This window comes from Micromonas commoda, chromosome 9 (genome assembly GCF_000090985.2).
Source record: "Micromonas commoda chromosome 9, complete sequence".
Taxonomy (NCBI): domain Eukaryota; kingdom Viridiplantae; phylum Chlorophyta; class Mamiellophyceae; order Mamiellales; family Mamiellaceae; genus Micromonas; species Micromonas commoda.
Window position 1 is genome coordinate 348,069 of NC_013046.1, and position 13,033 is coordinate 361,101.

The 13,033-nt window shown below is 66.1% G+C and overlaps 7 protein-coding genes across 7 annotated transcripts; 4 read left to right on the forward strand and 3 right to left on the reverse strand.

The window, feature by feature from the left end:
* Positions 1-52: 52 nt before the first annotated feature.
* MICPUN_50504 (hypothetical protein) lies at positions 53-904 on the reverse strand (the record flags this gene model as incomplete). Its single annotated transcript, XM_002504481.1, has 1 exon — positions 53-904. One exon carries the CDS (start codon positions 902-904, stop codon positions 53-55), a length of 852 nt encoding a protein of 283 aa, XP_002504527.1.
* Positions 905-1,315: 411 nt separating this feature from the next.
* MICPUN_102217 (prephenate/arogenate dehydrogenase) lies at positions 1,316-2,329 on the forward strand (the record flags this gene model as incomplete). Its single annotated transcript, XM_002504174.1, has 1 exon — positions 1,316-2,329. The coding sequence occupies one exon, from the start codon at positions 1,316-1,318 to the stop codon at positions 2,327-2,329; it is 1,014 nt and encodes a 337-aa protein (XP_002504220.1).
* Positions 2,330-2,367: 38 nt separating this feature from the next.
* MICPUN_108867 (hypothetical protein) lies at positions 2,368-3,449 on the reverse strand. The gene has a single exon (XM_002504482.1). It carries the CDS (start codon positions 3,433-3,435, stop codon positions 2,527-2,529), a length of 909 nt encoding a protein of 302 aa, XP_002504528.1. The 5' UTR covers positions 3,436-3,449; the 3' UTR covers positions 2,368-2,526.
* Positions 3,450-3,813: 364 nt separating this feature from the next.
* On the forward strand, positions 3,814-5,829 carry MICPUN_91574 (predicted protein; the record flags this gene model as incomplete). Its single annotated transcript, XM_002504175.1, has 3 exons — positions 3,814-4,107; positions 4,192-5,001; positions 5,056-5,829. 3 exons carry the CDS (start codon positions 3,814-3,816, stop codon positions 5,725-5,727), a joined length of 1,776 nt encoding a protein of 591 aa, XP_002504221.1. The 3' UTR covers positions 5,728-5,829.
* A 775-nt stretch (positions 5,830-6,604) lies between these two features.
* MICPUN_102220 (predicted protein) lies at positions 6,605-8,704 on the forward strand (the record flags this gene model as incomplete). The annotated part of the gene is made up of 1 exon (XM_002504176.1): positions 6,605-8,704. One exon carries the CDS (start codon positions 6,605-6,607, stop codon positions 8,702-8,704), a length of 2,100 nt encoding a protein of 699 aa, XP_002504222.1.
* A 230-nt stretch (positions 8,705-8,934) lies between these two features.
* MICPUN_61202 (predicted protein) lies at positions 8,935-11,242 on the forward strand (the record flags this gene model as incomplete). Its single annotated transcript, XM_002504177.1, has 2 exons — positions 8,935-11,189; positions 11,224-11,242. The coding sequence occupies 2 exons, from the start codon at positions 8,935-8,937 to the stop codon at positions 11,240-11,242; spliced, it is 2,274 nt and encodes a 757-aa protein (XP_002504223.1).
* Positions 11,243-11,301: 59 nt separating this feature from the next.
* On the reverse strand, positions 11,302-12,822 carry TYRS (predicted protein; the record flags this gene model as incomplete). Its single annotated transcript, XM_002504483.1, has 1 exon — positions 11,302-12,822. One exon carries the CDS (start codon positions 12,820-12,822, stop codon positions 11,302-11,304), a length of 1,521 nt encoding a protein of 506 aa, XP_002504529.1.
* Positions 12,823-13,033: the final 211 nt, after the last annotated feature.

Here is a 13,033-nt window from a genome sequence, read left to right on the forward strand (position 1 = left end):
TTTGGCATTGCGTTGAAAAATGTTAACACTAGACGTGAAAACGCGCGAGACTTCAGAGCCATCTCATGTACCGTCTCCACCGGGCGCCGTATTTCACGATCCTCCAACCAATCGCCCTGTACGTCGTCCCCGCCAGCCACACCCTCGCGTACTCGAGCACGGCCAGGTTCAGGAGAATCGCCCACGACATCAAAACAAATTCCCTCCCCACCGTCTTCGGCCGCGCCACCTGAAACTGCAGCCAGTCCTTCTCCAACCCGACTAACGACCAGCTCACTAACGCGTACGTCGCGGCGCACCCGGCGACCCACAGCTGGCAGTACAGCGCGGCGTACGTCCACTCCTGCCAGTCGTGGCACGAGATGGCGCGGCCGCCGAGCGATCGGTGGAAGCACGGCTCGTGGTCCTTCTCGGCGGGGTCGTTCTGCGTCTCGTTGCGGTGGCGCATGACGCAGGGCCCGCACATGGCGGCCGGTCCGTCGTCGAACTTGCATCGGCGGTGGCGGGCGCCCATGAGGCCCACCTCGCGGGTGGCGACGACGACCGCCCAGTAGTTGGAAATCGGATCGGCTAATCGCTTCAGCAGGGGCCACAGCGAGTCGTTGTGCAGCATGGTCCTGTTCCACCGGTCCGCGATGGCCATGAGCATCGCGGCGTCTTCTCTCTCTATGATCGCCTTCCGAACCGAGCCCGTCGCGTTGAGCCCCGCTTCACGGGCGACGCGTTCGGCGAAGGACAACGTCTTCCCCTCCTTCGGGCCAAGTTCGCCGGTTCGATGCTGGTCGTCCAGCGTCGCGCGCGACGTGTGGAGGTGACACGCGGAGCCGCCGACCCACTGTCGGTAGGAGGTGGACGCCGCGGGCGAAAGCCTCCGGCACGCGGCTCGGAGCGCCGAGGACGACATCTCCTCCCAGCTCCGCCGCGCCCGTCACTGGGGAATTCATCCGCAGCTTGCCGCGGGAATTTGGCGACGGAGCTTTCGACGATTATCCGGGTGCGCCGCCAAACAGAAACGACGGCGCGGCCACCCACACGTTCGAACATCTCAGCGACGCAGGCGCACATGTCCGCGCACGTCGCCTCGAGCGTCCCGGCGCGCGCGCGCGTCTGCCCGAGGGCGTCCGCCGTCTCGACTCGCCGCGCTTCCGCGACGGGAACCAGGGCGCGATTCGAGACGGGATCGTCCCGGGCGGACAGCTGTCGTTCGCTCTCCGCGCGCGACGGCTGCCTCGCGGGCGCGTCTCGCGTCCCTCGCCGCGCGTCAACCCCGGCACGATCTAACGCCCGCTTCTCCGTGAGCGCCCTCGACGCCGCCATGCCCTTCGACAACGAAGCCCGCGCCGCGAAGCGCCTCAGGAAGCTCAAGATCGGCATCGTGGGGTTCGGCAACTTCGGCCAGTTCCTCGCGCGTCGCTTCATACAGAACGAGCACACCGTCATCGCCACCTCGCGCGGCGACTACGAGGACGCCGCGAAGAAGATGGGCGCGCGATACTACCGCGACCCCGACGATTTCTGCGAGCAGCACCCCGACGTCGTCATTTTCGCCACCTCCATCCTCTCGACGGAGGCTACCATAAACTCGTTCCCGGTGCAGCGCCTGCGCAGGAACACGCTCGTGGCGGACGTCCTCTCCGTCAAGCAGTTTCCCAAGCAGCTCTTCCTCCAGCGGCTCCCCGACGACTTCGACATCCTGTGCCTGCACCCCATGTTCGGTCCCGACTCGGGCAAAGGCACGTGGAAGGCGCTGCCGCTCGTGTACGACAAGGTTCGAGTGGGCGACGAGCAATCGCGGCGGGACCGGGTCGATAACCTGCTGGGCATCTTCGCGGACGAGGGATGCCGCATGGTGGAGATGTCGTGCGAGGAGCACGACAGGCAAGCGGCGAGCTCGCAGTTCATCACGCACACCGTCGGGCGGATGCTCGGCAGCATGGAGCTCGAGGACACGACCATCAACACCAAGGGGTACGAGTCGCTGCTCAACCTGGTGAACAACACCAGCAACGACTCGTTCGACCTCTACTACGGACTCTTCATGTACAACAAGAACGCGACGCAGGAGCTCAACCGGCTCGAGCTGGCGTTTTCGCAGGTCAAGGCGCAGCTGTTCGACAGGCTCCACACCCTCATCAGGGACGACATCTTCGACACCGACGGCAGCAGCCCGGAGCAGCTGAAGAAGGCTTGGGAGAAGGCTGGCGAGAGCATGAACGAGCGGGGGTACAAGGAGAGGCTGATCGACCAGGTGAACAGCACGGGCGTGATCGGCGGGAGTAGGGACGAGCACGCTGGGAAGGGGGCGGAGAGCGAGGCGCCCTCCAGGTGAAGATTAGACGCGACCCGGCCCATTCATAAAGACCAAATGAGTTACATCAACTTAACTTTTATTACGTAAAAAAATACTCGTACTCAGCCAGAAGGCTCTCGCGTACGCGATATCGACGCTCCTCCGCACGTCCCTCTTCCGTGCGCGTCCTCGTCGACCCGGCGGCTCGTCTCGCGTCCTAAACCTCGACGACTGGATCAGTGGAGGAGTCCGGCGCCGCTGTCGTGCCCGCCCTTGTCCTTGTGATTATGATCCCCGTGCCCGGCCGCGTAGTGCAGCAGCGCCAGCGCGCCCGCGCTCATCACCGCCGCGAGCGCCGCCCAGACCAAGTCGAGCGGCGCGGCGTAGGTCATGTGCAGCGACATCTCGAGGAGGTTCACCACCATCACCGCGACGATGATCTCGCCAACCTTCTGCTCCAGGTCGTCGATGGACGAAACCTTGAGCCACGCGAGCTTCTTCAGCCTGCGGTCGCGGACCTGACCGGCGCGGTTGGACCGCGCGAGGAAGAGCTCGAACGATCCGAGGCCGAACACGAGGCAGACCATGCCGAGGAGGAACCTGTCCAGCGCTCCCACCGCGGACGACACCAGGCCGACGGGGGAGTATCCCGCCCACGCCTGCACGGCGTCGAAGAGCACCTCCTTCATGCCCATGGAGAACAGCAGCGCCGAAAGCAGGAGCGACGCCAGCACGCCGAGGAGCACGAAGATACAAGCGGATATGAGCGTGAACCTGACGAAGACGTACTCGACCTTTTCGATGAGGGAGAACTCGCGGAAGGGCTTGCGAACCTCGCGCGAAGCCTTCATCATCGCGACGTCGGGATGTGCGAGGTCCTCGGCGTCGTACGTCGTATCCACGTGGTCATCGCCGTCGTCGTAGGACGCCCCGGGTTCCGTGTTCGCCGCCTCCACGAGCGAGCGGACGCCCACAGCGCGGGAGCCGCGCTCAACAGACATAAATTTCTTTCCCCAAGCGGCGGTGTCCGCGCGGGATCTCGCGAGTTGCGTCGCGCGCACCGGGGCGCGCGCGCGGCGGACCGAGGTCGCGCGGGGCGCAACCCTGGCCGAGGCCGACAGCGACAGAACGCCGGACGAGGACATGCGCGTATCGGCCCGAGCGCGTCGCGAAGTGAGCGCGCAGAGTGGATATCAGACGCGTCAGGCGGGGGTGGATGAGGGTCGATTGAGAGCCGCTCATTGGCCAAATCGTGACAGGTCGTCTCGTGACCGTTTGGCCGAAATTTTGTTTTGTCATAACAATTATACCAGTAGCTCGGGATGACTGTTTGCATGTGCGGAGCCACGCTATTTCGTCCTGTTTCGATCTCCCGCGTCAGTCTCTGCAGCGATCACTCGGCCGAGCTGACTCGGCAATCGGGGCAGCCTGCCAGCCTGCGATGAAAAAGCTGAAAAGCGCGGCGGTCGAGATCAGGGCGCGATCGCCTCCCTCGGAGGGGGATCCTCCGACAATCGAGGGCTATGTTCCGCAAACCCTTACCCACGACAGGGGCGCACAAGCTCGGCGGCAGCGACGAGAAGAAGCTCCGCAAGCAGATCGTCGCCGCCTTCCCGTGCGCCGGCGAGGACGACGCGATGGCGCTGGTGCCCAAGAAGGCGGAGCTGTCGCTGCAGAAGCTCGCCGCGCCTTCGCGCACGCAGATCTACGTCGGGGACGGTCAACCGGTGTTCTACGATACCAGCGGTAAGGGCGATCTGTTTCCCACCGTGTTTGCGCTGTGGCGCGCGCCGGGGATGCTCGGCGAGCCCGTTTCCGTCGTCGGCGCGCCCGTCAGCAAGTTTCTGATCTCCGGAGCCGATCTCATGCTGCCGGGCGTGGGCCGCGTCCCGCCCATCGAGTTCGGCCGCGGTCGGCTGTTCGCGGTCGTCGTGCCGGGCAACCCCGCCCCCATCGCCGTCGGCGAGGCGGAGATGTCCAGCGCCGAGGTGCGCGACGCCGGGGGCGCGGGGGGCAAAGGGCGCTTCTTAAAGATCCTCACCACCTACCGAGACGCGCTGTGGGACTACGCGGCGTCGCACGCGTCGCGGCCGCAGCTCGTGCCGAACGAGGGGTTCCTGGAGAAGGGTGTCGTGCCACTGGGAAGTGCCGCGCACGACGACGCGGAGGACGTGGAGGAGGACGACGTGGAGGACGATGTGGAGGTGGACGAGGAGGTGGACGAGGAAGCGAGCGGAAAGGGCGTCGGCGACGTGAACGACGCGGTCGCTGGACTTTCGATCGACGCGGAGGCCGCCGATGAAGGCGCCGATGAGGGCGTCGATGAGGATGTCGATGAGGGTTCCGGGGTTGTCGCCGATCAAACGCCGCACCAGCTCACCGTGGCCGAGATGGACGCGCTCATCGAGTCCGCCGTGCTCCAGGCGCTCTCGAGGGACAAAACCGTCACCGACAAGTCCCTCCCGATGCTCGGCACCGCGTTCTGGTCCCGGCACGTGAACCCGTGCCGGCCCGCGGGCGCCCCGCCTTTGGACATCAAGCGATCGTCGCACAAGAAGATGAGCGCTCTGCTTAGGCACGTGCACAAGATGGGGTGGGCGACGTGCAAGGAGGATAAGCGAACAAAGGAAACCGCGGTGACGGCAATCGTCAGGTCGCATCCGGACCTTCGAAATCACGTTCCGCACGAGACCGCCGCCGACGCCGACGCCGTCGCGGCGGCGGCCGAGGAACGGGAGCGCGCGGGACGCGTGGACTTTTACAAGGGAGCCGCCGCGGCGGCGGGCGCGGTGGAGGGGGGTAAACCGCAACCGCTTCGTCTCGAGGAACATTACAAACCCCACGTGAACTTGACTCGCGTGTTGGAGGCTATCGACGCGCCGACGGACGCGTTGTACACCGGCCCGGAGGCTAGAGAGTTGGTAGTGAAGTACGTCGCCGTCAAAGCACTGGACGCGGGCAAGAGCGTCACGCTGGATCCGCAGCTGTGCGACGCGCTGTTCAAGGGGGTGCTGAAAAAAGGGGACGCCTTTCCCACTCACATGTCCAAATCCGACGTCACCAAGGCGTGGCTCAACAGGTTCCACCCGCAGACCGCGGTGGTACGGGGCGGCACGCGGAGCGTCAAGAAAGGCGCGCTGCAGCCGGTGCGGGTGGAGAGCGACAGGAGAGGCGGTGACAGGCGGATCACGAGGGTGACCGGAACGGAGGCGTACCTGATCGACCCTGAGGAGTTGGCGAGGACGCTGGGAAGTAAGCTCGCGACGGCGTGCGCGACGGGCGAGCTGGAGGGGATCAAGAACGTGGGTAAACGCGAGGTTGTGGCGCAGGGGAACGCGGTGGAGAAGGTGGCGAGGATACTCGCGGAGTGGTACGGCGTGCCCAGTCGGTTCATCGACACCGCCGACAAACTGAAGGGCAAGGGTAAAAATAAATAGTGCTGAATGACTGGTTACCGTGTTACAGATTTTAGCGTAATTGCCATTGGAAATTCCTGACTGAATCCGATACAGTATCATCAACTTATTTGTATATAACTTATTACGAGAGTCGTCGTCGTCAATCTGTGTCGTCTCCCTGGTGGGTCCGTTGGGAGTGCCGAGGCCAGAGAAAGACAGCGCGGGACGCGCGGTGACTCGACCGAAGGACGCCCGGAACCCCGATCCGCGCCCGGCGCCATGTTTTGGCGCTCTCCCGGGTTCGTGCAGGCCTCGCCCGTGGAGGTACGCGTCGTTCTTCCCGTTTGTCAAACCTGCACACGTGCGCGCGTCCCGCCGTGTACTCTTCGCCATCGAGCGTCCCATCTGCGGCACTCACTAACAACCCTCTCCCCTCCCAACCCGCGCCGTCTCGGCCCGCAGCTGGTGCTAGACAAGGAGAGCTTCACGCTCGAGGAGCTCCTGGAGGAGGATGACGTCATCCAGGAGTGCAAGTCCCTCAACAGCCGCCTGATCGACTTGTGAGTGCCTCGCTTCCCGCCCAGATCACCCCGCGGTCATCCCCGGTGTCTCCCCTGCCCTAAAGCGAGCGAACAAACGCGTGCCCGCGACCTCTCCTCTTCATCCCGCGTCCCCGGCCGTCGACCGATCGAACCCCGCGAATTGACCCGTCGCCTCGACTTTAACCCATCGCAGCCTCAAGACCCGGCCCGTCGTGGAGAAGCTGGTCTCGTACCTGGTAGATCCGCCCCCGGCAGACGCGGATCCCAAGCGCGAGTACAAGTACCCGTACCTGGCGTGCGAGATCTTCAGCTGCGAGATCGACGCCATCCTGAGCGCCCTCACCGACGACGATTGCGCCCTGTTCTCCCGCGTCATGGCGTTCATCGACGTACCGGTCGGCACCAGGCTGAACAGCATGCTGGCGGGGTACTTCAGCAAGACGGTCGCGTGCCTGGTGAGCCGACGCCAAGGCGAGTGCGTCGCGTGGTTCCAGGCCAACCCGCGATTCGTCGATCGATTGGTGGAACACGTCGGAGTCCTGGCGGTGGCGGAGGTGCTGCTGAGGCTGGTGGGAGCCGACGATCCGGGGAGCATGATGCCGATGCAGAGTATGTTGTTGTCCGCGATGGGCGCGTCGGGAGATCAGAGCGCGTGGCTCGTGGACACGCCGCTGCTCGATCGACTCCTCGACGCGCTAGACGCCGAGTCTTCGTCCTTCGCGGTTGGAGCGTCCGACGTCCAATCCGAAGGCTCCTCCCCCGAGGACGCCGCGGCGACGAGGACGACGCGACAGGCGAACGCGGCGGAGGTGCTCGTGGGCATCGCTCGCGGCGCCCCGTCCGCGCTCGCCGCGAAGCTCTCCGGAAAGGAGGCGATGTCCAAGCTCTTTGAACGCGGTTTAAACGCGTCGCCCCCCGGGTACGGCGACGGCGCCGAGGGCAAAGGCGGGAACCCCGACGGTTCGCGCGTCACCGCGCACGACGGCGCGTCGTCCTCGCCGCTCGTCAACGTGCTCGACATCGCCATCGCCATCATCGACGCCAAGCGCGCGGCGAGTGGGCCGATGCAGACCATGCGCGCGATGCTCGCGGCGGAGACGGGAAGCGCGCCGGCGGCTTCGCCGCCGCCGCCGCCAGAGGCGTTGGACGCCTGCGTGCGTTACCTCGAGCCGCTCGTGGCGCAGCTGGACGTGGCGAACGACGGTAGCAGCCAAAGAACGACGTGGGGTACGATCACGCCCCCGCTGGGCATGCGACGGGTCAAGATCGTGGACATGATCGCGACAATCGTCGGGTGTAAGGACGACGCCGCCGCGACGAGAATTCTCGAGACCGGCGCTCTCGTCAAGTGCGCGGAGCTCTTCGTGAGATACCCGTTCAACAACTTTCTGCACCACCACTTCGAGAACGCCGTCGCGGCGATCCTGGACTGGGGTCACCCCGCCCTCGTGTCCCACCTGTTCGCGTCGAGAGCTGACGGCGGTGTGGACCTGGTGGACGTCATCGTCAACGCGCCGAGGTTTGCCGAGACGACGCGGGGTCCGGTTCGAGCCGGGAACGCGGGCCACGTCACGCGCATGGCCAACCGACTCGTCGCGGTCGCCCTCGGCGAGTCGCTCTCCCCCGCGCCTAAGACGACGCGCGTGGGCGTGGGCGTGGGTGGGTTCGACGACCCCGACGACGACGACGACGACGAGGAGGAGTCGGAGGAGGCCAAGGCTCGACGCGAGGATCGCGAAGCGGCGGCGGAACGCTCGAGGTCCATCGCCGTGGCTGCGCTGGACGCGGACGCGCGGTGGCGCGCGTACGTCGAAGGCGAGCTCGGCGACAGGAATCAGATCGAGAACGTGTACAAGTGGGCGTGCGGCCGCCCCGCGGGCATGGACGATCTCGGTCTGAACGAGGATGACGAGGAGGATGGCGACTTCGACATTGGGCTGGGCGCCGGTTTCTCTCGCGATTCGTACCACCGGTACGGCGGCGCCGACGACGACGACGACGACGACGAAGAGGAGGACGGGGCGGACTCCGACGACGCCGACGACGACGACCTCGACCCGCTCACCGCGAGGGGCGCCGCGTTGCTGTTCCAGGGCGACGCCAACGCCAGGCTGGCGAGTCTGACGCTCGGTCGGAACAATCACCCGGACGTGATGATTGAGGAGTTGGGCGAGGAGATGGATTCGGCCGGGGGGGATCCGGACGACGACGCGGACACCGTCGAGGTTCCCGCGTCGGTCGTCTCGCTGTTCGGTCGGTCGTCCCTCGGTGGCGAGGGCGGCGGCGCGGCCGGCGACGACGACGACGTCGTCCTCGCCGATTCCGACGACGAGGGCCAAACTCTGAGCCCAAAGTCGCCAGACGCGAGGTCGGAGAAGGTTGAGCACGACGCCCCGGAGCTGATGCGTGAGTACGGGTCGTCAAACTTTTGGGGGAGCGCCATCGACGATTCGCTCGTGCCGGATGACATCTAGGCGGCGCGCGGGTGTGAGATGGGGGCGGGGAGGAAGGGGCGGGTAGCGGTTCGTTTTTGAGTGACAGTCGGGGCGGGCCCGCAAGTGATTTCACGAATTTCTCAACCCCGCGAGTCTCGGAAATAAAAAGAGGGAGGCGGCGGCGGGAGGCGGCACTCGACACGGCGGTCGCGGCTGCGCCGTACTCGACTCAAATCGCGGACGCGACGCCCGAGCACAGTCCGTCCACGATGCCGAAGAAGGTCAAGAAGTTCATCGACAAGAAGAATGCGGTCACGTACGCGCTCATGGCGCGGCCCGGCGACGAGGACGAGATGGAGCCGCCGCCGAGCTCCAAGGACAGCATGCTCTCCGGTGTGAGCGCGAGGACGACCCGCTCGACCAAGTCCGACGGCGCGCAGGTGTGGATGCGCAAGGACAACAATCACCACGCCCGGGACGTCATGGCGGAGGCGGTCGACGACGGCTCCGTGTTCAACGACGCCATGACCGAGACCATGTCGCAGATGAGCGGCATGAGCCAGTGGTCCAACGTGACGTGGGTGATGGGACCGAACGGGCCGGTCCCGCGGCGCGAGCGCCTGAGCCGCGAGAAACGCAGGGAGCTCCGCGAGCTCGGATTCGACCCGAACGAGGGGTACGACTACACCCGGCATCTCCGGCAGGTGGGCGAGGGCGGCGGCACCATGTTCGTGCCCACCAGGAAAGATCACGTCAAGGGAATCCGCGAACGAGACGGCGAGGTGGCCGAGCACAAGCTCACCGCCGGCGGATCCGGCAAGAAAGGCACCGACTCCGAGCTCGTCTACCTCAAGGAGGACGTCGAGAGGGACGGCGACGCCGCGCGAGCCATCAACGACGAACGATCCGACACCGCGCAGGCGCGAGCCGCGTCCGAGGAGGATGAGCGATGGACGCACGAGAGGGTCAAGGCGGTGACTCGAGAGAAGGTGTACGTCGCGAAGGACACATCCGCGGCGAACGCGGTGGTGGCTCGCGCGGTTCGGGCCCGGCCCAAGGGCGGGGCGTCCGCGAAGGAGCTCGACGACATGATCGACACCATGGAGGCGGCCGAGCTCGCCGCGGACGAGGAGCTTCCAAACCTCGACGACGAGTTTGGCGACGGGGGCTTGGGCGACCTCCAGGACGACTTCATCCTTCGCGCCATGCTCGGGGACGGAGAGGCGGTGGCGGACGCGCACGACGAGAGGCACTTCCCGCCCGTCGTGCTTCGGTACGACGAAACCGAGGTGGAGCGGCAGCTCGAGGCCATCGAGGAGGAGCTGGAAGAGGAGGCGCTGGAAGAGGAGGAGGAGGAGCTCGCGGCCAACGGCGGATTTTTCGGCTACGGCAAACGGGGCCCCGGGTCCGACGCCGGGACGGACCGCGACGAGGACTTCGACGAGCAGGACTGGGACGCCGCGGACCAGGCGCTGGCGCAGAGGCGCAGGGACGGCCCGGGCGCTGCGCTGCGCGACCTCGATACGCAGTTCGAGGCGCTGGCGATGGGGTACGACTCGGACGAGATCGGCGAGCTCGACGACGACGACCCGAGGATCTTCGGCCACGCGGAGCTGGACAGGTTCGGTCACGTCATGGAGGAGTTCCGTCGGGACCACGTGCACAGGGAGACGTACAAGACCGCCGCGGATATTCTCGAGGACGGGGCGGATGTTCCGGATATTGACGAGGAGGAGGGCTCCGATGAAGAGGGCTCCGACGACGGGGAGTACGGACGACGCCTCGTGGGCCCCGCCAAGGCGAAGGAGTTTCGAGTCACCGAGGAGGATGTCGAGGACGCGAGGGGCGCGATGATCGCCATGCGCAAACGCGCGGGCCTCCCGATGCCCGAGCACCTCGCCAGAGAGATGACCCTGGGCGACGGCACCGCGGGGCTCGGCGCGGACGACGAGGTCGCCAGGAGGTACGAACTGGTGGAGGAGGGCGAAGGCGTCGGGGATGACTCGATCGACGCCGTCAAGCGGGAAATCGCGTACCTCAACGTCGAGGACAAGGACGATACGTGGGACGTCGAGACGGTGGTGAGCACTTTCAACAACTGGGAGAACCACCCGGCGGAGATCGACGTCGGGCCCGCGCTGAACAAACCGAAGAAGAAGAGGGGTAAGCCCAACGTCGGCGCGGCAGAGGGCGGCGGCGACGGAGCGGCCAACGTCATTCGACTCTCCGAGGTGAACGGTTTACCGGTTGACTACGTCCAATCGAGGCGGGGCAAGGGCCGCGGCGGGAACGGCCTGACGGCCGCGAATCTCGCGGCGATCGGCGAGGCCGCCGAGGGCGAGTGGGGAAGCGACGAGGGCGATGAAGAGGATGAGGAGTTTGAAGGGACGGACTTTGGCGGCGAGGAGTGGAGGAGCAACATCCGTCGAAAGGGTGAGACGGCGGAGGAGAAGAAGGCGAGGAAGGCGGCGGTGAAGCTGGGCAGGAGGGAAGCTCGCGCGGCGAAGAAGGGGCTCAAGACGACGTTCAAGCAGGAGCAGGCGGAGATGAGCAAGAAGAGGCCCACCGGCGACGTGAGGCAGGGTCTCAGCGTCCGGGTCATCGACTGATCCTGGTAATGTCGTTTCACGTAAAATTCACACGACGCGCACGAGGAGTTTGTTCTTCTTCCCCGCCGCCAGCAGCAGCACCCTCCCCTCGATGACGTCATCCTCGCCGATCGTCGCCTCCTCGTCCTCCACCTTGACGTTGTTCAGCCTCGCGCCGCCGCCCTTGATCATCCTCTTCGCCTCCCCCTTCGACTTTTGCAGCCCCGTCGCCGCCATGACGTCGACTACGGTTTTGCCCACAACCTCATCCCTGGCGAGCTCCGCGGTGGGAATATCCCCCGCGAGCGCCTCGAGCGTCGCGGCGTCCAGGACGGTGTCCGCGCCGGGCTTCAGTCCCTCCGTCGCCTTGAGCGCCTGCGTCAGACCCTCCTTCCCGTGGACGAATCTCGTCACCTCCTCGGCGAGTCTCTTCTGCGCCGTGTTGGGCACGTACCCATCCGCGCTCATGGACGCCTCGATGGCCTCGATCTCCGCGAGGGGAACGAAGGTGAGCATGCGCATGAACCGAACCACGTCCGCGTCGGTGGACTGCAGCATGTACTGGTAAAACTTGTACGGCGACAGCCTCTCGGGGGACAGCCACACCGCGCCATCCTCCGATTTGCCGAATTTGCGCCCGTCGGCTTTGAGCAGCAGCGGGAAGGTCACGCCCCAGGCGCCCTCCTTATCCGCGAGTCTCCTGATGAGGTCCGTGCCGGCGGTGATGTTTCCCCACTGGTCGCTGCCGCCCACCTGCACGCGCACGTCGTGCTCCTTGAACAGGTGGCAAAAGTCGTAACCCTGCAGCAGCTGGTACGAAAACTCCGTGAAGCTCATCCCTTGTTCCGAGTCCAGCCGCGTCTTGACCGAATCCTTGGCCATCATCGTCCCGACCCTGGCGTACTTACCCACCTCGCGGAGAAACTCGAGGAATCCCATGGAGCCGAACCAGTCGAGGTTGTTCATCACCACGGCGGGTGGCACGTCGGTGTCCGCGTCCGCCGCGCCGTTGGCGAGGACGCGCTCGAGAATCGCCTTGATGCCGGCGGTGTTGGCGTTGATCGTGTCGTCGTCGAGCACGGGGCGCTCGGCGCTCTTGCCCGAGGGGTCGCCGACGCGCCCGGTGGCACCGCCGAGGAGCGCGACCGGGGTGTGGCCGCATCGCTGGAACCACGCGAGGACGACGATGCCGAGGAGGTTCCCGAGGTGGAGCGAATCCGCGGTGGGGTCGAAGCCGCAGTAGACGGACAGCGATCCCTCCGCGCACGCCTTGCGGAGCTCGTCCTCGTTGGTGCACGCGTCGAGCAGGCCGCGCTCCTTGAGGACGTCGACGACGTCAGCCTTGGAGAGCGGGGCGGCGGCGGGCTCCGTCGCGGTCGCGGAGGACGCGTGGAGGCGCATCTGGAGCGCCGCGCGGCTCGCGGGTTGCCAGGCGGGGCGGCGATGGGCGAGGAAGGCCACCGCGCGAAGCGGGGAGGTTTGCGGGGTGAACACGAAGTGGCGGCCCGCGGGGGTCGCCGCTGAGGCGGCGCGCGCGCGGAGGCGCAGAGCGACGCGCTGGCAGCTCATGCCCTGCGGGTGTGGGAGGGGAAGCGGGCGGGAGTCAGGCGACTGGTTCAGGGCGTAGGGTAAAGGCGCCGATCGATCTCTGGCTGGATAACGAGGTTGCGGGGAGCCTGGCGAGGGGGGATCCCCGCGGATAAACGGACGAGATGGGTCGCTCATAGAACGCACCAGGGGTCGAATGGTCGCGGAGGCCATCTCGCGGTCGTGACGAAGC